The sequence below is a fragment of the Drosophila tropicalis genome, unplaced genomic scaffold (assembly GCF_018151085.1).
Source record: "Drosophila tropicalis isolate 14030-0801.00 unplaced genomic scaffold, ASM1815108v1 contig_4, whole genome shotgun sequence".
Taxonomy (NCBI): domain Eukaryota; kingdom Metazoa; phylum Arthropoda; class Insecta; order Diptera; family Drosophilidae; genus Drosophila; species Drosophila tropicalis.
The window spans coordinates 857,593-881,524 of record NW_027172862.1 but is presented as its reverse complement, the minus strand read 5'-3'; the positions used below and the strand labels follow the sequence as shown (position 1 = coordinate 881,524).

The 23,932-nt window shown below is 38.3% G+C and overlaps 1 protein-coding gene across 1 annotated transcript in view; it reads left to right on the top strand.

The window, feature by feature from the left end:
* LOC137573368 (uncharacterized) overlaps positions 1-21,877 on the top strand; it is a 58,867-nt gene extending 36,990 nt beyond the window's left edge. The window contains 7 exon segments of the mRNA XM_068285298.1: positions 5,007-5,780; positions 5,868-5,999; positions 6,069-6,225; positions 6,291-6,387; positions 6,445-6,574; positions 19,907-21,408; positions 21,565-21,877. Coding sequence (XP_068141399.1) covers positions 5,624-5,780; positions 5,868-5,999; positions 6,069-6,225; positions 6,291-6,387; positions 6,445-6,574; positions 19,907-21,408; positions 21,565-21,666 — 2,277 coding nt within the window. The 5' untranslated portion in view covers positions 5,007-5,623 and the 3' untranslated portion in view covers positions 21,667-21,877.
* Positions 21,878-23,932: the final 2,055 nt, after the last annotated feature.

Sequence of the window (23,932 nt, the reverse complement as noted above, 5' to 3'; positions counted from 1 at the left end):
TTGCGGTTTAGGAAATACGAAAGAATTTTTGAGACAAGTGCTTGGTATGCGTTGGGATTATTATTAAGTTTGCCTTAGTGCAAGAAAAAAAAGGAAAGAAATTTCTGTATGCTGTAAAGTATGCTATAGAAAAAGTAGGGTTTACTTTGCCTAGACTGAGATATTAAAAAAGGATTTAAAGAATACATCTAGTATTAGGATAACATCTCATAAAAATGTAATTGGAACATATTCAATTATTATGTTTTATTATTTTTTCACCATCTTTATTCGTTTCACCAGATGTTTCTTCCCATTCTACCAATTGTTTTCTTCTCTTGCTCAGGGATTTACTGTGTCTTGACAATATATATATACAATGTAATTGATTGTAACCATCTAGCTTCTCTTTATTCTCTCTCTCTCTCCTTCGCTCTGTCTGTCTGCCTGCCCCTTTATTTGCTAAAGTGAATTATCCATTTATTCAATTTATCAGAAAAAAATTCTCCAACCGATCTCTGGATTATTGCTCTTTCAATTTGTCTGTTCAAATCATTTGCAGTTGCTCTGGTATTGTCAGGTTAGTCGAATAGTCAGCCGTTGGCCGTTCTTAATGCGCTGTTTTGCTTTACGGGTTTGCCTTCTCTTATCTCCCCTCATCTCTGTTCTCATTTAGTCTTACGCCTTTGGCCATGCTTCAGTTCTTTTTGCAGCTTATATGTACGTGGGTCTTGTATTTTTTTTTTTAAGTTTTTGAGTTTTTTCTTTTCTTTTTTCGTGTTGGTTGTGTTTTGTGTCCATTTTCCCAATTGCTTTTTCTGTGGTTTTTCGTTTGCAGTGTTGTTCCTGTTGCATGTTTGAATGCTTTTACCAACTTCTAGGCATGATTTGCCGTTTAATTGTGCAGCAAGTTGCCAAAAACGCAATGGGTGAGAAATGGGTATTTTGGCTCTTACCTTGACTCCAACCACTCACTCCTATGCATGCAGCAGATAAAATTCTCTGCGAAATTGCAGAATTTGTGCTTTTTTGGTGCTGTTTTTCATCGGGCCTGATGATGTGCCTTTAGGATCCGACAAAGAGCGAGAGAGAGAGCGCAAAAAAAAAAAAAAAAAAACCCATTACGCTTTTATTAAATGTCACAGAGAGTTTTCATCAGACGCATTTTTTGAAGTCTTGGCGGCATTTCCCAGCAATCTAGCAATATTTAACAAGAAACTATTATTGTTAACAAACGAGTTCCGGTTAAATTGAATTTAACTTTGAATGTGTGCTTCTTGGAATCCCCCTTTGTTTTTTCTTGCCCCGAGACGCCACTCATGTGGGACACACAGAAATTGCCAGAGTAAAGTGAATACTTAGGGTAGCAAATGTTGAAAAGTAGAATTAACGAAGACCTATACTATGCATTCACTGCTAGTAGACTACGCTCCATTTACTTGAAGTCTTTCCATACTTGGTTCCACCTACATCCTGCTCTTTCACTTTTTCCTACTCCAAAATGTACGTGCGCAAATCAGTTTGTGAAAATCTATCAAAATTCCGCAAATAACTGCACGTGTCATGTGAATGTGAATGTGAATGTCTGTGTGTGTGTGTGTGTGTGTGTGTGTGGGTGGCTGTGTGTATGTATGTATGTCATGTCGCAAGAAAGTTACTTGGTTTCAATCAAATGGAGTATTTTTTAAAAGCTTCGCCTGGTTGTCATGCCATCTTCATTCCCCTCAATTCGATTTCCAACCATTCCAGTTTCTATTCTTTGGCTTTACTTCTCTTTCCTTTTGCATTTTGATTAAGTGCTGGACGTAGTCGTGTCGTGTTTAGTGCAAAGAAAAGTCTACATACATATACACACACACACACACATACATATACATACATACATATATACAATATGCGAACTTTCTCATTTGAGCTAATGATCCGTGTAATCTGCTTGAGCTTCTCTCTTTTGTCGTGCCTCTGTTTCTAGCCCCTTTACTTTTATTGGTTGCCTTACTTTTCTCCCTCATCAAGGTGTAGCGAAAAAGTTCCACAGGCAAGGATTGGCAGGCGAAAGCTGCGCATAATTGGCATAAGTTTGCACTTAAGTCAAAGGCACACACACACACACACACACACTCATCTGACGCATTCCTCTTCCTCCTCTATGGGCCATGCTTTACCTTTAGCTCATCAACCATATGTCGGCTCCTCTTCCCTTTCTTTACTCTTATGGTAGATTTAACACACGGCGAGGTGTTCAATAAATGTCAGCAATTAAAAAGGTGCAATGAATGTTGTATCGACATCCCTATCGTCCTTGTCAGATATTCTGCTGTGGGTGGGTGTGCATGCCCATGTGTGTGGGTGTGTTTGTGCTCTGTGCATCTGCATGATTAACCATCTGGCCTTAAGCTGCTTCATTATGACCTTTACTTTAATAAAAATACTATACAAACGGCCATTTTTTTTATTTCACTTGAAACAAACACTTTCAAAGTACATCAAAGAGCATTTTGTAAAATGACACAGTCAATAGTCGCTTCTCATCATAAGCTCAGCGAATACTGCCTGGTTAATTAGTTGCTTCTTAATTCAGTAAATCTTAAACAAAAAGCTACATTATAATGACCCATAGTTTCCATAACTCTAAGACAGCAACCGACTTATTTTCACTTTAGTTAAAATTATAAATCCATGAGAATAGCAGTTCAATCTAAAGGATGTTTCCTGTATAATCTTCACTTGGTAATAAATAATTTTCATTTCATACTTTGAAGGATTCTTATTTATACCGACATCTCCTTTCCAACCATAAATTTTACTTAGATTTTAAAGTCACTTAAAACATAATTTTCGGAGTAGTGAATTCTATATTGAGCCTAAGATCAAATATGTACTTTTTATTTATGTTAAATATATAAAATCGGTAAAGGAACCATCAGAAATGAATGAACTGTTTCAATTTTGAGTTTCTGTAATTCACTTTGCCAACTTGCATAAACTCTGTGGAATAAATTGCTGTAGGTGTTCCCAAGGACATGTGTGTGTGTTTTTGTTGTTCGTTGTTGAAAACTCGGCCCAGGGGAAAAACAGTTTAAAATTCTGAGGAAAACAAAATCAAACTTGCAATGGTTTGATTAATTGTTTTTGATATTTTCCGAATTCCTTTGCTTACTATCTTAAATGAAAATTAACTACTTAAGCTTTGATAACTAAATTGGTACTTACTTTAAATTCCAACATGAATATTTTGAAAGTTTTTCCAAAAATTTATTGCTTTCTTTTTTTGTCTTGCCACTTCTAGACAATTCTTTACAATTTTGTCTTTCTCTCTCTGTCTGTCTATGTCATAAGTTATCTCAATTTGAACTACAAATTGGCCAAAAATTGTAAAAAGAACAACAATAGAAATTCTTAAATTAAAGCAAATTTCTGCGAAGCCTTTATGAATTTTGCATTGACAGAGACAATCAAAAATTGTCTGCTTTAGGCAAGCACAAAAAAAAGGCATATAAATTACAATTTCACTCCAGACATGCCTTTCAAAACCATCTTTATCGATAAATACGGAGAGACTATGAGTGGGAGAGAGGATGGAATAAAGGGTGGCAGGGAGAGAGAGAAAGAGCAAAATTCTGCGCAGATCCAATTACCAATTAACTTGGATGATTTGTCTGATTTGCGATGGTTATAACAATTTTGACTCACCCACTTATCTTAGTGCAGAGATCTAACAGTTTTGGAAATATATACATTTTTTTCTGTCGGGAATGAGAATGCCAAACGTGCCGACGGCATTTCAGAACTTCACTACATATAATTAGCATTGAAAGCCGAGACAGCAAAATTGCAAGTAATAAGCAAAAACCACAAAATACAACAAGAACAAGGGGAGGGGTTAGGTGGAAAGGCAGGCAACAAACAAAACGAACCAACGAAGCCAACGAACGAAAGTCTGTTTGTGTTGGTGTTCCTGCTAATTGAAGTGCCATTGTTTAGGCACAGGACCACTAGCTATAGCTATAGCTATTTGCAGTATGGCACGTGCTCCTTCACACACACACACACACACACACACACACACACACAGACTAACAGTCACAATTTTGGGCAAGTGTGTGCGGTTGGTTGGTTCTGAGGCAATCTTTAATTTAAATGCCTGGCCATCTTCACGTTTATCAGATTACGTGGGACAACAAACAAAATTCACACACGCAGCATTGTTTCTTTGGCCTCCATTCAAATCACCTACACTCGAAGAAAATACATGGTATGAATAAGTAACTCAGAGCACCATTCAAACTAAAAAACTTCAAATTAGTTTTGTTCACTAATTTTCAACAATTGATTTGAAATAACAACTTCATTTGAGAGTTTCTCATTGATTATGCATTAAATTCTCTTAAATTTTGTTATCTGCTATGCATTTGTAATTCCCAATTGGTTTTAGTATACGTAGTTTTTGTATAAGCAATTATAGGTCAACTAGATGGCTTTAAGCTGGCTCAAAGTTTCCGGATTAAATCATTTTTCCCCTTCAATATTAATATTGGAATAAGTAATAACATTTTCTCTATGTGTATTGGGAAAATTCCTAGTAAGGGGGTGGAGACTTCAATGCGTAATGAGTTTAGTGTGACACGGCAATTAGGTTGGATTTCTATGGAAGTAATTTGTTATTTGTTATTCTTAAATTGATACACAACAGAGTGTATGTCCTCTATTTATGTTCTCTCTTACTCTTAACTAATAATTATTTGGAAATTTTGTGTAATAATTTGATTGAAGTAAACTCACAAACTCACTCACTTTACCACTCTTTCCATTTCGTCTTAATGTTGTTGACTCAATTACACGGCATTTGCCATGCAATTTGTCCACACACATACACACAAACAAACACACACACACACACACACACACAAACACCCACACACACTTGAGTTTATGAGGGGATACATATGTTTGTGTGTGCAGAATCGCAATTTTCATTTTCATTTTCATTTTTGGCAGTTTTTCACGCAAATATTTTGCATTTGCAGCATCCGGCAAAAATTTGTGCAAAGAAGGCGGCAGCGCAGGCGGCAGTGGAGGAGGAGGACGAGGAGGAGGAAGAGAAGGAGACAGAGTTTTGAAGAGCGACAAAAACATTTCCGAGCATCATAAAAGGCAACACAACGTGAGAGGCGGCAACGTAGGCGTTAACATCGTCATTATCATCATCATCATCATTATCGTCATCATCGTTATCAACGGCATCGTCATCGTCATTGTTGTTGTTGGTGTTGCTTGCTGTCGTCACACAACATTTTATGACGGTCGCATAATAACAAACAAGCAACCATCCAACCAAACGGTAAACGGCAACAGCAACAGCAACAGCAACGGCAACAGGAACGAACGATGCAAATTACGTGCCATATGAAGCGTCAAAGCTTTTGATTTGATTGCCAACACTCGCCACATAGGAGCAAAAGCAACCGGAGCACCAACAATCGTACGAGTCACTCACTCACACATTAACTGATTGATTGACCAATTGCAGCGGCAAGACGACATAGACGAGTGAGAGAGTCCCAGGACTAGAATCCAATAACCAGGACATAGAAAACCTAGGCACAAGTAGCATTCGACCGAGATCGGGAGAGTCGGCAATACAATGAACAAAAAGCCGCCATTGCCGCTGGCGGCCTTTCTAGGTGGCGGCAGCGATGGCAATGGCAGCAACAATATTGCCAATGCCTCGAACGGTGGTGGTAATGGTGGAACTGGCGGCGGCACCGTCGGTGGAGGACGTGGATCGGGACGACAAAGTGGCGGCAGTTCGGCCCTATGCTTTGCCAGCGGTCCAGCAAATGGTGCCCAAGGTGGTGGAGGTGTTGCCAATTCATCAACATCATCAGCCACGTCCGGCACATCCGCCACAGGAGCCAATGGCAAAACGGAGAAACAAACAAATCGAGAGTCCAGCTCTGGGGGTATTAGTTTGTGCGGTTGCCAGAAGGCCCCCAAATCGCATTGCATATCAGCGACAGGTAAGATGAAATCAATTCAAAAGTATATACATATGTATTTACCTAAAAATGAATTCTTTAATGTGACAGGTGTCCTTCTATTGGTCCTGCTATATACGGCCATGGGCTCAATTATATTCGTAACACTCGAAGGTGAATTGGAGGATGCAACCGCCTTGGAGACGGCAGTGGCGGCCTCCAAACCCTATCCACGCACCGAATTAGCTAATGCCGAAATCCGCTCAAGGTGAGAGCAAAAGTCACTCGATACTTTTTTTGATTTACAAATCGTAAATAAATTTTGCCTTTTAGAACTGTGGATCGTTTGTGGTCCATAACTGAGGATCTGAATATTCTTTATAAAGAAAACTGGACACGTTTGGCTGCCCAGGAAGTTCAACTTTTTCAGGTTAGTTATACCAACAATCTCTTTGGAAACTCTCTCGAATTCCCTTTTTCTCTTTAGGACACTCTGTTGCGTGCTGTAAGGCAGTCGAAGGTCTATCAGCCGGGAGGCGTTCAAATGAATGCACCAACTCACAAATGGACTTACGCTTCAGCCTTTCTCTACTCCCTGACATTAATTACAACGATAGGTGAGTGAAATGGACCTCCTCTCAACCTCTGTATCTCCCTTTTTTTTTGCATTTACTTGCTTGCTGTCTTTCTCTATCTATCTATCTGTCTCTGTCTGTTGTTTTCCCAGTTCGATTTTCTGGGCTATTTATTAGCCCTGTCTGACATTTGCCATCGTGTCTGCATTGGGCACGTGTGTTTCTTTGTGTGATTCTCTATCTCGCTCTCTCTCTCTCACTTCGGATGTGTGTGTGTGTATGAGGAGACGTTGAGTGACCGCCTGAGTGAGCTGCCTGCTGACCAGGGAGATGACCAACGGCCTGACCAAGCGGCTGCTGTTTTTAATTAACAAACTGTCAACCCAATTGTGGGAGGAAGAATGGGCAGATTGCTGCATCTTTTTCTCTACTCTTACTGATGTTATTGTTGTTGTCGTCGTCGTGTCGATGGGCAACAAACACTTGAAAAAGCATTTTTCAATTTGCGAAACGCGTCGCCCGTCTTCCTCACTCATCTACATACATACATACACTCACTACAACATTCCCCACATCGACTCTCTGATGTTAACGCCAATTTGGTTTTTTGTTGCCCAGATTTCAATAAATTATAAATATCCTCAGGGCTAAGCACATTTTCTACCGACAACACCAGAAGAAGCCGAAACCGAAGCCATAGCCAAAGATAAAGTGAAAGAAAAAAAGTATCACTCTGTGGTTAAAAGATTTCACAAACGAAATATAAATTGAAATATACATAAAAAGATAGAGAGAGAGAGTGAGACACACACACACACACACGCACAATTAAGATACTGGCAAAATGTAATTAACTTTCTTCATTCTTTCGGCCTTCCGTTCCCCTCTTCTCTTTTAGCCACAATCTTCCGGTCTTAATTTGATTTTGTGGGTCCGAAAATTGTGATCACAGCATAGAATAGCAAACGAAAAAAAAGAGGCAAATAAAAACAATAAAGCAGAAGTCATCTTAAATAAGCCACGAACCGCAATTTGTGTACACTGGCAAGATTTTAGATATTTTATCTAGCTTCTTTATACCAAAGTTCCTGTTTGGGTTTTCAATATAACAAAAATTTTCTAAACAGAATAATTTTTGAAAAATTTAAAGTCAGAGTAAAACCGAATGGGGAGGAATGAATTTTACTCAGTCTATCTCAAAGTTTAGGTCAAGTTTATGGTAAATGTCTTTATTCCAAGTCAAAAATCTATATTTATTCTTATAAATTTTGGTGTATTTATTTTTAAATATCTGCTCTAACCAAAAACTGTGCAACTTTTAATCGGTTTAGCTTTGTTTTTGTTTTGGAAAGTGTATAGAAACAATTTTTTTTTTTTGTAGTTCAGTGAACTATGACCAATTGATGATTTCCTCTCGCGCATACGCATTTTTTGGGTTGACACATCGAAAAGGAACATATCAAAAGCAGATAGCACACACACACACACTGAGACACAGGCTGAATGAGCAGAAAGAAAGACTGACAGAGAGTGCGTGGGGATGTGGAAGGGCAACGAATTCGTCCACAATAAACGCGGCTGTCAAATCAATTGAATTTGTAGCAATCAGCGACAGTGTAGGCTCACCATTCCCCCCCACCTACCTACCTCTGTCAAGTTTCTTTCTTTCCTACCATTACCACTCATTTTACAGCCCCTCCGGCCCCACAGACTTCCCCGGCACCAGCCATCTATGTATATATGTATGTATGTATGATGGGGGAATTGAGTTTCAAATCAAAACTCAATTTTGTGGGGTGGCTATCAAAAATCTGTCTAAATAACTCGATGTGTTGCCTGTACCCCCCCTTGCCCTCCCCTTTATGGCTCCTACCAATCTTCAGCATGCCCCCAACCTCATCTCTCTCTTTCTATATGTGCCTCATTCTCTCATTGTGTCTCTTTCTCTTCTGTTCCTCTGAGTGTTTTGTGTATTTTGTGGGCGTCATTGAAATTATTTTGACATCAGTCCGGAAAATGTAGTTAAACTGGGGATGGTTGGGTGATGGCTGATGGGTGAAGAGGACGAACGACTACTGCCAATGGCAGCTGGTTTGGCAGGCCAAAAACCAAAATAACACATTTTAGTCAGCTGTGGAAAAGTGTAGACAGAGCAGCAAGGAGAATAGTAGCACGGGGTAGGATGGAAGATAGTACACACATACAAACGAGTCAGTGAAGCATTTCTAAGCTCTTGTTGCCATTTTACTTCGAAGTGAGTTTGTTGTCTGGCGCAGAACTTGGAATTTTTTGTCGGCCTGCACATCAATCAATTATGGAACAATTTGTACAAAATACGCTCAGTTTGGTTTTTTTTTTTTATATATTTCGCTTCGATTCCAGTTAATGTGTTTTCTATAAATATAATATAATAAATGACCTCACACACACACACACACGCGCAGACAGAGAAAGAGAGGGAGAGAGAGAGACGCATACAGAAGGGACATTTATGATTGCCACAAGACAAAAAAAAAAATCCATTGAGCTTGATGTTGAGCTGGCAGAAAAACTTTTCCCCTCAATTGCAGCTAAACGTTTTCTTTCTTCTTTTTCTTTTCCTGTATATTGGTTCAAAGAAAGGAAGGAGACGCTCTTTATCCGCTTATTTGTGGCTGTCTTTAGCTGGGGCTCTGGCCACTTGCATATCAGTTTTGTTAGCCAGTCAGTCTAAGCTCTTTATGAAATAATGAACATATATTTAACTAAAATCACAAAATCGGGAAAAAGAAAAGCCAACAACAACGCACCAACAAAACAAAAAAGAGGATAAAGCAAACAGAAAAAAGCTATTTTTGATTGGCTGCCAGGGGCAACAATCGCTTAATAGAGAGTTGAAGTAACTATACTCTTTTTTTTTTTTTTTCTTTTTGATTTCCCTTTGTCATGTGCATGGAGACAGCATTCGTTTTCTTCTCCTTTGAGGTAAAATAACTAAGCAAAAGCCTTTGCAGAAATATAAATTAAAATATATAATTTGAATAACAAGATGTCATTCGTTAAATGTAATTTCTTTTAGTTTGCGATGTAAAATATATATTTAAAAGGTATTCTGCAAATATTTTCTATAGAGCTTACCTTTTTGTTATGAAACTAATGAAATGTGTGGAATCTCAATGCAAAATCTTTTTATTTATTAAACAAATTGAATTTGCCTTTACTTCTCATATACGACAATCCAGGTCTTGACATCAATCTCTTCTACAGTTCAGAGTTTTCTCTCTTACTTAGATGAGAAATGGATATAATAGATGCAAATAAATAAAGAAATAATCGAATAACTAAATGGACTACGTGATTTCAATGATCAACGCGAAACGTGGAACATAATTCACAGTTTCTGTTTTTGGCCTAATGAAATATGTTATAAATTGAATAGTCTACTTTTTGGGGTAATCCGAAATTCAATCTGATAATGAATTGCATATCCTATATTCTAGCTCTCACTCTTTCACATTGGCCATGGTCTATCACTTAAAGCATTTGCGTTTGGTTTTCCATTTTTATTCCCATATGATTTACCCAACTAATTGATGGCACCCAAGAGCCTGCATACACATACATGTATCGTGTGTGTATGTATGTGTGTTTATGGTGAATCTATCTATTTAAGGATTTTAGACTCTCTTCTCACACACTAGACTGTAATTCAATTTGAATATTAGCCCAGATTATGGCAAATTACATACTGTATTTGAAGTTGAAGCAATAAAATTAACACATTGAAACCATTTTTTTTGCATTCTTTAGTCCTCGTTTGTCGCCATTTTGTGATTTATGTTGAGTTTTTGTTTGGAGTCAACCATAAATATTAGCCATATGTTGCTCTATCTACTTATGGTTAGGATTTTATGCTCTTTTATGGGCTTAATCACACGTAAATACTCGCCCACAAGTTGTCTGATAATTCCATTAACCATTGTTGAACAAATAATCTCGTTTTTATACGTAAGAAGCCAATTTATTTAAGTGATCAATAAAATGCACACAATAAAGATTTCCAATTTTGAGAACCTTTCTTGTATATATTGGTTTGCTTGTATGTATTTAGCAATTGTTTGCGTACTTTCTATGGGCTTGACCTTCAAATTGTTAGAGCCATAAAGTATAGTATAAAGTACATATATGTGTATGAAATTACTCATATGTAATGGTCTGTATCCTTTTCTGCTTCTTTTCGACCATTTGTTTTTGTCTGCCATTTCCGGTTGCCATTTTAAATTACAAATTGCGCAGAAAACGAATACAAATACAAATACATACATACAAACACACACTTGTATAGTAATGCATTGTATGTGGTTGAAATATACTGCAAAAATTGTCTTCAACTGCGGAAAAGTTGTCAATTGCATTCCTTTTCCACCCACAGCCTGTCTTTGAGTGTATGCACATACATAGACATATGTATGTATGTGTGAGCGTGTGGATTGTTTATGGGTTTACCTAGTTTTATGGACTGCATTGTCATTGTTATGGGGCTTACTCGCTTGCCTTACCCACACCACACACACACACAACCATGTCAATTGGTCGCCTTTGTGTGTCTGATTATTGATAACTTTATTAAACATATTGACCTCTGATTCAGCTGCTGCTCCTCTCTCTGCACATGGCAGGCTCTCATCATAACTAACTGGTTTGCCCTCGCGACCTATATGTGGCATCCATTTAACCCATGATATATAGGAATTTTGTTGTTTTACTATTATTATTATTATTATTATTATTATTATTATTATTATTATTATTATTATTATTATTATTATTATTATTATTATTATTATTATTATTATTATTAAGCAATTTGTTTGGCAAGCTGTTAATAACCTTCTGGGTCGTTGGTGTTTGCGTTTTATTTATTTATTTTTTGTCATTTAAATTTTTAAACTATTCGGGAGCCCAACTACTACTTTCTGATGATACGAATAAACATTAAAATAAGTAGTTAACTAGAAAGAAGTTTTTAGAAATTGTTCTAATATTTCTTTTAGCTAAAGACAAACAGAAATAGTTTGATATTTTAGAAGTCGAACTAAAACTTTAAACAAAAACCGTTTGATCAAAACTTCAAATCAAAATTAAATATAGAAAATTTGTTGACATATATTATTATTTTAGCCATTTAAACAGTTTGTTAGTGGGGTTAATCAAAGAGCATGAGTGATGTCAACGCTGATGGTTTCAGAAATGTTTCGAGAAGAAGCGTTTAATGGGATTTTTCAACTCACATTTCTCCCATTTTTCTTCCATTTCTCTCATGTGTGTGTGTGTGAGTGTGTGTGTGTGGCAGTTTATTTTATTTTATTGCAATTCACACTGATTTTTATGGCAACTATGTGGGCTGAGGCTTTATGTTTTTGTTCTTCTTCTTTTGTGTTTAATGCGAGCGGTGAGCAGCAATTTCGGGGCGGGAAGTGGCTGCTATATAGTGTCAAATATATAAAACAAATAATGCCAAAAGCATTGGGACAACGACAACAACAATAACAACAATAATGGTAATCACAGATAAGTCAACATTCCGCTGACGAGGATGAATGCCTGAATGAAATAACGAACAAACGAACGAACGAACGAACGAATGAATGAATGAATGACTGAATGAGTGCCCTATGTGCCGCCTAGGCCATGTCTATTATGTGTGTAGTGTACACAAACACACAGAAAAACACAGGCACACATACATATATTGACATAATAGGACGAGGAACGCCCAATGGCAGGCCCCTTAACTAGCATACATACATTTTTTAATGTCGACGCTTGACGATGATCATGAGAGGCCTGAGATATGTGTGTCAACCCAAACCACATCCCCATGCCATGTCATGCCCTGCCTCCATTCAATTCTCCATCCTCCAACCGTTTTCATATCCTGCAACGGTTTAGTGCAGGCAATCAATCTCACACAAAAGTTAGAAGAAAGACGATGAGCAAAATAGACATGGCGACCAAAAAGTAAAGAGCAGATTTTCGCCAACTTTTGCACATTTGGCATTTAAAGCTTGATAGCTGGAAGACAAATGGCTTATGTATATGGCAGATATCAGTTAAAATGTTAAAATTATCAAACCGATTACGAAGGTAGAGAAAAAACTTGCTACGCCCCGTTTTGTATGATATGTTTCGCTCTCTGTTCTTTTTTATTATTTGTAATTTGCGCTGCTCACACTTTCATTTACATTCTGTTGTCTGGTTTGCCACTCCGACCATTTGTTATTGTTCGTATATCAATGCTTAATAATGTCATAAAATCAAAATCGAAAAAAAACCCTCAGACCAGGCAATAAGACGGCGAACAACAATGTCAATGGCTTTGGCTTTTGGCATTTTGTGTCATATGTTACTCATATTAATGTGATACGACTGGGTGTGTGTGTGTGCTGATATCTGTGTGTGTGTGTGTGTATGTGTGTGTTGTTGTATGTCATGCCCTTTTGCATAGCATACTTTATGGAATGATGTCTGCCTGCCCGAACCACCCTCGACGCCATTTGCCATTCGAGTGGCCACTCAGTCTTCTTAACCTTGCAGCCATCATACTGACTTGACTGACTGTTGTGACTGTAGCAACGACATCGATATGTGTGTGTGTGTGTGGGTGTATAGCCCAACACATTTGTGCCAGCTCGACTGTACATACATACACATGTATGTGTGATGATTCTGCATAAAAATGAACTTGCAATTTTTGTGCATACATCCATGCACTATGCATATTTCGTTTCTAGTGTAATACAAACAAAAAGAAAGAGCACAATCTTGACCTAGCTGAATTTTACTTCAAGTGTTTAGCTAACCATTACGCAAGACTATAATATAGACTATTATTAGGAAACAAAAACACAAACATTAAATTATTTTGACACTTGGAAATATTGTTAGTCAAGATGGCCAAGACAAAACAGGTATACAGCTAAGACTATTAACTGATTACAAATGTTCCTTAGCAAACTTTCTACTGCTTATGTTGATGTTCATTCGGCTAGATATTTAATTGTAAAATAACAAGCAACGTTTTTTGGTTATTTCCTTTTGCTAATTTATTGTCCACAGGGCAAAGTATTTTACACGTTAACACCGTTTGTTGACAAAAACTGCACATAAAACGGTGACGAGGTGTAAAACATTTTGCCCTAAAGACATTTGCTGCAGTGAAAGCAAAAAATATATTGGTTTTTATTGAACCTGATATAAATCAAACAAAAATAAACTGATTAAGTGATCTTTTTTTGTAGGCGCAAAGTGAACAACAAGGCGTATGAGCAATGTTTTATTGATTAACATGTCGTATGCGCAATATTTAAATGTTGCTTTTTTAAAAACTTATCGTACATTTGCCCACTATATGACGCATGGCGCGTGAATGGTAGTGTAGTCTTTGGTACAACATCTCGTATGATTAATATTTTTGTTCTTCATTGAACTGACATACATATGTATGTATAAGTAAGTTGTACGTGTAATATATTTTCCTATCTTCCTAAAAAACAAACTGGCTTGTGTGTGAGAGATATTTTTCCCATTACTAGGACAACTTTGTTTATTGATAACCTTTGCAACATTCTTTGAGAGACATTAAAGAACATATGCATAACCACTCGTGAACCACTCTGCGTATGAGTAATATTATTTATACCCTGCAATGCATTTAAAATTGTCCATCAAAGCAACCGAATTGAATGACTGTATAAAGTCTATACACATTTATGTGATCAGTGATAAAATCTGTCATACAATTTGTTACTTAATCTGTTATAAATTCTGTTATACAAATTGTTATACAAACAAGATGTTAATGTCTCCCATTAAGTTACGAACTGGCATACTAATACTAACTGTTATATAACTAACTCTTATAAATACTGTTATACAATTTGTCCTACACACTGTTAAGCAAATTTTTCGGTAATCTGCGACTGTTATACAGTATTTACGAGTAAATTGATTTAGTTTTCTTTGGCATGCGTTTAGAGTATGATGAAAATACATAATAAAAATTGTTTATACAAACTGTTAACGCATGTCAATATTCCCATTGCAAACTGCTCTAGAATGCAGCAGTTAAGAAAGCCATTAACAAAATATATTCATCATCTTTGTGTATACAAAGCGAATACATACATGTGTATATACTTCTTTTACTTCTCTTGTTCTTACCACACAAACGCCGCACCACACTGAAGTCGACCGCACTTTACGCATGTTTTGACATATTTGAGCATCGTTTGGCGTCACTTCACAATGTCTCCAAGCGCATCCATGGCGTTTTATGGCTAACACACATTCCCCCACACGGACACGCACACGCACACGCACCGCAAAGATTGCGATTGGCTGGGCTGGGATGGTCCGTTAAACGTTTGCACACTTGCCTTTGTCTCCGAGTCCTGGATCTCTGTCTCTGTCTCTGTCTCATATTCTGTCTCTGACTGTGACTCTGACAGTGCAGACTTTAGTTACCATTTGGCATTTGTCTGACAGTTAAATGGCCAGCGCCGATGTTTGTTGTTGCCGTTGGCATTGGCGTTTGCGTTGGCGTCGCCGCGTCTCGATAACAATTTTAATAGGCCATTTAATTTTTAATTAATTCCTCAAGCGCCAGTTGCCATGTCATAAAAAAATGTTTGCTTTCATGTTGTTGATGATGTTGTTGCTCCCACTGTCAATGTTGCCGTTGCTGTTTGGGGCGTTTAATGACATGTTTTGTTTTATTCTCTTTGTTTTTTGCAGCGACCACCGTTACATTCTTACTGTCTCTCGCCCATCGCCCACCCTCTTTTGCATATCATTATTACGATGATTATTATTATTTATGATGATATTTTCCATTCGTTCATTTTTCCATTGTTTATTGGAGATTTGTCTATGTTATGGCGCGATGAGGCGCGTGATTGTGTCGCAATTTCATTACTCAAAGATCTTAAGCATCCCACACACACACACACACACACACACATCTATAAAAAGAGATACGAATAGAAAGAGAAAGAGAGAGTATCTGTTTTGTTAGAATCTGTAATTAAAACGTTTACAGAGGGTTGGAAGAGAAAAAAAACTGGTACCCTGATGTTGGTTGAGCTAGGAGGTCACTCAGTCAGTCAGCCATTGCTACTTGACCCCAAGGCCGTTGGCGAGTGGGTGGCTGTTTTTGGTTAGGTGGGAAGGCAGCCACAGCTCCATCCCATCCATTTTTGCGCATTGTTTAGTTTTATATTTGAAAATTGTTGTGACTCTCTTAATAGCTTTTTGTGAAAATTAATTTCTTAGCTATTACAGCGAGACTCTTGTCGAGATTCCCTTTTCCCCCCTTACCGCAGTTTTGTCCGCTTCCCTCTGACCTTCTGACCCCATCCGTCTTTCGTCTGCATTGCCGCCATTTGAGAGACTCTAGCGAGTATTTTGTAATTACTTTATGCCCCCGAAAATTGCCATAGTAAAATATTTCTCTCTTTAATTTTTTTCTCATATTTTTCTTTGCTTAAACACCCTGCAATTAAGGCATTCGAGGTTTATATATAGTCCATAAAATCGATGAAAGTCTATCATACCCTGTATTAGTAATAGTTTTTTTAGACCTTAAAATCTCTCTTGTTTGTCAATGACATATTTGTGCTGACAGATCTGGTTTACGTTTTAGTTGAAATAATTAAAACAAGGGTATCAAAAAGTCTTTGCGGTAATATATTGTTCTTCATCTGCTCTTATTCTTCTTTGGTTTTCTGTTTTTGGGGCTTATGCCAGAGGCTGGGCTGCCCTTTTTTTGGTGTTGCTGCCGGGGCATTGTGTGGCAAAGCACAAGCAAAGGGCAAGTAGAGGGTGGCCAAAGTGTGGGTTGGGGTCAGGGGAATGGGTGATTTTGTAATCAATGGCCACTAATCAAATCAAACGACTTGCTAAGCTGGCAAAAGCAGCAAAAAGCTAAAATTGCGCAGCACAAAGAGACGACTTAAAGACGGCGCGGGTTTTGGCCGAAATGTCCTTATTTCGCAATGTGAATGTTGACAAAGGAGAAACTCAAAACATATTGTAAACCTGCTCTAACCACCAAGTATTTGTATTCAAACCTTCTCAGTTCAATCATTTCACAAATTGTTCGAAAAATGTCTTGAAATGAATTGTATTTAACCAGAAACACTTTTTAAAATGTTTAAGAATTCTTTGTATTAAAAGAAGCAAAAGTAGACATTACTAAACTATTAAATATCTATTTAACAATTAATTGAATTAATTAAAATAATTAATGGATGCATCATGCTTAACCTTAAGCATCTTATTCCAACAAACACATTTTTCATCGAGTTTTTCAGCTCATCATTTGGTCATATCTTTAAAAGAGTTCCTAAGAAATGCTGCTTATGTTTCCATGGTTTGAAGCAGAATAGTTCAATCCATTGTCAAAAATATTGTGGGTATTATCAAATCGACAATGTGTCCTTGTATTGTATTGTATTGTTTTTCTTTACGCATTTCTATGGCGTTTCTTCCAAATTTCTGTACTTTTTTGTTATATTTTACATCTTGTTCTTTAGTTATCAATTTTTGAGTAATTTTTGCAGGAACTCTTAACTTTATAATACTTACAACAGATTCGCCTTACTTACGTTAAACGTATTTCCGCCTTTGGCAGATCTAGTCTTGTGAAATGTGGTAACTTTCCCCCCCTAGGGTATGCATTAGACTTTAAAAGTATTCATTATTTGCAACAAATTTATAATTAAAAATTGTCTACAAGCAATATTTGCTTTGAGGCTTTTGTTATCCACAGATGATTTCAAAACTTCTTAAAATATTGCAAAAAGCTAATTCTTGCATTGCTTGTTGCATACTTTTGGGAGCTAATACCAATTATGCCACAATTAAGCCGTTAGATACATTCAAATTGAAAAAGATTTAGTTTACTTTTACATGTAACCCTAAATCGTCCGATTTTGACAAGCTGTGAAAAATACAAAAAATGGATTTTATTCCCTCGGAAGTTTTAAGATTCAAAATCTAAAACAAAAAAATGGCAAAAGAGACCAAAAGTAATATCAATTTATGCCAGGAGATCCACTTTTTTTATCAAGATTATTCGAATTTAGTAATCAACAAACAGATGATGATTTATGTGCTCAACAAAAATTCATTTAGATTTTTCATTGCCTACTTTTGGATGGCTTTTGACTTTGAATCGAGGCGATGAAAAGTGACTTTCTATGCAGCACCAAAACACCATGCAACATGCAGAAAAGCAATTTGCCTGCTCATGAATGTATTTGCAGCTTTGGAAATATATAAGAACAAACAACAAAAGCTGCAGCAATTTCGGCAGCAAATGACAATACAAGAGTCTGTGTTTTGGTTTTTTGTTGCTTGAAAATTGCGACGCATAATTGCCTCTTTTGGGGCCGTATCAACTTTTGCACCATTTTACCATTGGCTGGCTTTACTTTATGACTGGCTTAGCCTGGCCATGTCGAATGACTATTCCCATGGCTCTCTCCTATCTGCGATCCATCCTATGCTTTGTCTCTCATTAGAAATCTTCATGAGTTTCCAGTTTGAGAAAGGTTCAAGTCCAGGGTTGAGGGCACAAGGACCAGCAGTTCGAGGCTGGTCGAGTTGAGTCCAGATCCGGCCGACATGTGTGGGCCGTTAGTTAGTTAGTTAGTTATAACTACATACAATTTTATGGATACCCGCCTCATAACCCCTAAATAGCCCTACCCCCCCCGCCATCACCCATTCCGTTGCCTTCCTTTTATATTGCAAATGTTATAATTTTCACTAACAATTTTGTACATTTTTTTGGTCAAGGGTTCCTAACGAACATGAGAGCGGGGCCCGGGGGCCGGGGGACAAGAGGACAGATGTGAGCATAAGCACGATGATGATAATTTTCAACAACTTTTCCGTACATACATACATAGCCCTAAGAGGGGGCAAGTAGCCAGCCAGCCAGAGTCGGCCTACACATGCATCGTTTTACTTTTTGGTCCATTCCTTTGCCTCTGCCTCTGCCTCTGCCTCCTGCAGTACAACTCATTCCAATATTCATCCACAATCTCGCTCCGCCTCCTTCCTCACATCCTCCTCCTGTTGCCGCCCACTTGCTACATCTGTTCTTCATCTATCTTTATGTCCCTCTTCCATATGTATGCACTTAAACGTGCTTGGGGTTTTAAGGCATTTTGTACATTAAGGGCAGGGCCAAAAGCATTTTGTGTTTTTCATTCTGTTATGCGAACATACATATATGTATGTATTCTCTTCTTGTCGCTCGCTTTTTACTTACATTTTTTTTTAAGTAATAAAATTTAATACACACAGACACACAGGCACACATAGACGCACATTTTTACTCAATTATAAAAGTTTCCACATTAAAAGTTCATTGCTGAGGCCAGAAAAGAAAGAACGAACGAACGTGCGAACGAACCAACCAGCCAACCAGTCAGACGGTCAGACAGACATCGAGACGGAAGGACAGAAGAACGGACAGATAGGCAACGTTTGGGACACAGACAAGTGACCATGTTGGGTCAGGTCGTGCCCATAGGCGGCACCATCATCCGCTTGCCATTTTCTTCATTCCTCTCTCCATTTTGGCCTTGCCGTTGCCTTTGCCTGTGCCTTTGCCTAGTCCACGTTTACGTTGACACAACATCAAAGCCAAGTCGTCTCGATGGAAAAGTTAGTTCCTTCCCGTCCACCCTTTCCACACTTATTATTATTTATTTTGTTATTTTTTATACTTTTCTTTTTTCTCTGTTGTAAATTTTACTGTTAAATTTTTGTATTCTTGTTTGCCTGGCTGGTCATAGAAAATATTAAAATAACAAAAAAAAAAAAAAAAAAAAAAAAAAAAAAAGGGGGAAAAGGTTATATGAACATTCCGGTTATGTTTGTGTGCACGTTGAGTTGAGTTGTGTTGAGTTTGAACCACTGGGGGAGTAGCCTGCAGCAGGAGCTACTCCTGGAAATGCTTTCATCCAGTTGGTAATCCGAATAGTCAGCTCTGCTAATGAGATTGGTGGTTGGATGCTTGTGTGTCCGTTGTGGCTAGCATTGGGATTCCAATTACAGCATTCGCCAGCAAAGTTTTGCCACTGTTATACAAACTGTTATACTGGCAACTAAAGAGCTCGTTGCAAGGAAAACTGCAAAGGTCGAAGGTACACTGAGAATCGGGATCATCTTGCTCTTTCAAATAACGCAATGCCTTCCTAAAGTAGTGCTTCTTGGCTCCTTTAAGGGGGAGGGGGGACACTTCATCGAAGAAGTCTCTATTACTTTGGAACAACTGTAACTTGTATACTCATTAAAACGCTTTCTTTTCTTGTTTTCTAGGCTACGGCGGTATCTCTCCCCGCACCCAATGGGGTCGTGTGGCTGCTCTAGTTTATGCACTCTTCGGCATACCCATTGTCCTGCTCTACTTATCGGCCATGGGTGAGGCTCTGTCCGCAGGGATGCGTTGCCTCTTTCGTCGAAAGCGTAGCTGTGTTAAGGGAGGCGGTGGCGGCGTTGTTGGCAGCGGTGTATCTGGATCAGCTGGTGCCGGCGGCAATGGCAGCGGACGAAAATCAGACAAGAGCAGCAAGCATTATGTCCATCATGGTGGTGGTGGTGGTGCCGGCGGCGGAGGTGGTGGTGCCGGAGGCGGTGGTGGCGGCGCCAGCAAGTTGCATCAATATGGATTACCACCTTCCGTCTATCAGCAACAGCAACAGCAGCAGCAGCAACACCAACACCAACAGCAGCAACATCACGGCAAAAAGTCATCGAACGGGGGCGGATCGCCCAGTGTTCCCATTTCAATTTGCGTATGCGTACTGCTTTGTTATGTGACCAGTGGAGCCATTCTCTTTCACAAGCTACAAAATTGGAGTGTTCTCGAGTCGCTGTACTTTTGCTTCACATCGTTGGGCACCATTGGATTCGGGGAGCTGGCGCCTAGCGGCCCTTTGACTTTGTATACAGCCTCCGCGTATATATTGGTGGGCATGGCAGTGGTGGCCATGTGCTTCAGCCTGATACAAACGGAAATTGTTTTGTGGTTGCGCAAATTCAGCGTCCAAGATCATGTAATGCCCAAGGCGGAGGAGTTGGCTCTCGTTTCGGTGGCTGTAACACCGAAACCCTCCTGACAACGACCCAGTGCTGCGGAAACGGTGGGCGTGCAGCCGGCCAACAGTCTGGCCCAACATCAGACCATGTTCTTTGGCCCGGCCCACACATTGACCCAATACAGTTCGCTTCCAAGGCGCAGTCACTTGCATGCAGCCATGGGCGGCGCCGGCGGAGCAGCTGGTCCGCTATCCGGCTCAGCTTTTCAGCGAAACACGCCCATACGACGCTCCACAGGGATACCCGAGCATCATATGGAATACTTTGTGCCGCGCAGCATAAGCGAGTTTAATCTATCGGGTGTCGGGGATCTGGCATTGCCTCCACCCAGGCGCTTCTCGCCCAACATCAATACCATGAATCCGGGCATGGGAATGACCGGCATGCCTGGCATGGGCCCTGGCATGGGTATGTCAAATATGGGAGTGGGCATGGGTGTAGGTATGACTGGAATGGGTCTACCACATGGCCTCCAATTGGGTCCACCACAAACACTACTCTGCCCCAATGCAGCAGCCGCAGCAGCAGCTCCTCCACCGCCTCCAGCTCAATTGCAAATTGTGCAGCTTAAACCGCGTAGTGAGAAAATGGTTACCTTTGAGGATGAATCCAAGCAGAACGGATCTTCACAGGCTGTAACCTGTCCTCATGGTGTGCCCACAACGCCGCGCAAATCCCTTGCATCCGGCGGCGGCATCGGTGGTGATATGTTCATGTGACCAGTCAGCTGATCATCAATGAAGGAAAAGGACAAAGAGATCGGCAAAGATCATGATCCTGATCAACATATTAATGGCGCTAATGTTGATGATGATGATGACGGTGATGACAACGATATGATGGACGATGACGATCGGACTGATGTCGGACATCAGCAGATATTGTTGGAAGAGGGAGCCGAGCTCAATGCAGCCCTACGTCTTAGAGATAGCATTGCCATGTGTCCCAAGCCAGCACCAGGTGAGGTGATACGTGTCTAAGTGAAAATCCATATAATATATACACTGTAAAAATGAACACACACACAAACACACACACTTAAATATTATGCACACACACAAACACACACTCTTTGACAAGAGAGTAAAATGACTCTCATTTCACAAACTTTTCCTACCTAAACTTCATCGTGTTATTTATTGAATTTAAAGCAAGAAACAAAACCAAAAAAATATTTATGATGACGATTATTATTATTATATATATATATATATATATATAGATGTGTAAATATGAACTAAGCTAACTAATAGAAACTACATTTAAATAAAACACTAAACAAAAAACGAAAAAACAAAAAAAAATGTGAAAAGCGCTAAAAAAAAGATCGAAAAAGCTGCATAAATAATTGGAAAAGAAATTGTGTCGCCCCCCGCAACAGCCCCAGGATAATGCCAAACAAATGAAAACAGAAATTAATAAATACATAACAAACTATGAATAATAAATGCCCTGAGGTTGCTGGTGGGCGAAAAGAGAGATAGAGAAAAAGTGTGTGAGAGAGAGAGAGAGTCAAATAAGGCATACCAAAGGAGTGACAAGAGAGAGGAAGAGTAAGTGCAAACAAAATGCAAATGAAAATGAAAATGAAAATGACAAATTGTATAAAACCGAAGGACAAAGTTTATTTAAGCGATTTGTTAGTTAGTTGTTTTAACGTACGATTTGGACCCCCCCTCCCTTCTCCACTTTCCTAATTTGTTCGCCTCCCTCTTGACACTCTCTAATTGTCCTCTTGCGGCATTCTCAAATGGCAATCGAATCGAACAGTCAAAACGTGCAGCGAAAATGTAAATTCAATGATTGATTTTTCTCGCTTTCTCTTTTCCTTTTGCCCTCTCTCTCCTTCCTTCTATCTATCCCTTTTCGTTTCAAAAGAAATCGCAATTGCTGTTGTTCATTGTTTATTGTTTGATTGATCGAGTATTATTTACGATGTGTTCGATTTATGCATTATTGACCTGCCACCTTGAGGCAAAATGTTAATATGTTTGTTAACCAGTTGTTTGTTGGCCCTCAAAATGCAATTGCCAAATGCATTTTATTGCTCTTGATTAAACAAAACAAGTTTGCATAGTGTGTGGAATTGTAAAACAAATTCCATTGGAATTTAAATCATTCAAATTGACAGACACACACACGCACACACACACACTTGGAAAAGGAAAATCTTATTGTTTAAATTTGATGGAATCATTATGTGAATTCTTATGCCTTTATTTCTAATTCTAATGTTTTTTTTGGGCGTTGAGTTGAATGTTTGTGCCCTTTTGAATTTTGATTGCATACTTTTGTGTGTAATATTTCGAGTTTGAGTTTTCAAGTTATTTCTGATGCATTTTAAATAATTCAAAGACCTACAACAACAGTGCACTTGCGGCCTAGACAACGAGCCTTTCCTTCTTCTTCTTCTTCATCTTCTTTTCCAAATTTCCATTAAAAGCTTTTGAGTGGTTTTGAATTTTTTACAGCAACAAAAAAAAAAAAAAAAAAAAAAAAAAAAATATGAAAAAAAACCACCCTGATACACCAACTGAAAGTGAATTTAAAAGGGCCCTGCTCCAAAGTCAGACAGGCTTAGCGTTTAAAGTATTTTTAAGTAGGTCATAGGTAAAAAAAAAAAAAAAAAACTTTAAAAAATGTGGAAATATAACTTAAATTTTATATAGTTTTTGGTTTTGTTTATGTGTTTTGCATAGTGTCTTCTCTAAATCATGTTCCTTGTTTGATTAAATCAGAGCTCACAAATAATAGGTAATACAATAGTTAAGCAACATTTAAAAGTAATCACATTAACAACGATTCGTACAAAAGTTTCTAGGTGAGCAACGATTCAACCAATGATCCTCGAAAAAGGATCGTTTGATGAAAATACTCTATTACTTTGCTTCTGCTATGAATTTGAACTAAATCCTTTGAATTGCTGTAGCATTTTCAATCTCTAAATGAAACAAGTAAAACTAATTAAATTTACAAGGCCAATTCTTTGTCAAACGGTAACCCTGCTTTGTCCTCCAAATATTATGGACTTTTTGTCGTTGTACAATCATTCTGAAGTCATCTAGTTTTGAGTGAAATACTTATACAAGTATACTCAGTTGGAACCTGTGTATCCCACTGACAGTTAATGCTTATCTGTCTCTTACTTTGTTCTAACTTAAATGTTATAAATGTATCCATAGTAGATTTGGTCTTCCATTACCCACAAAATACTCTTACCTAATTGAAATCAAAAGCAGTTTCACT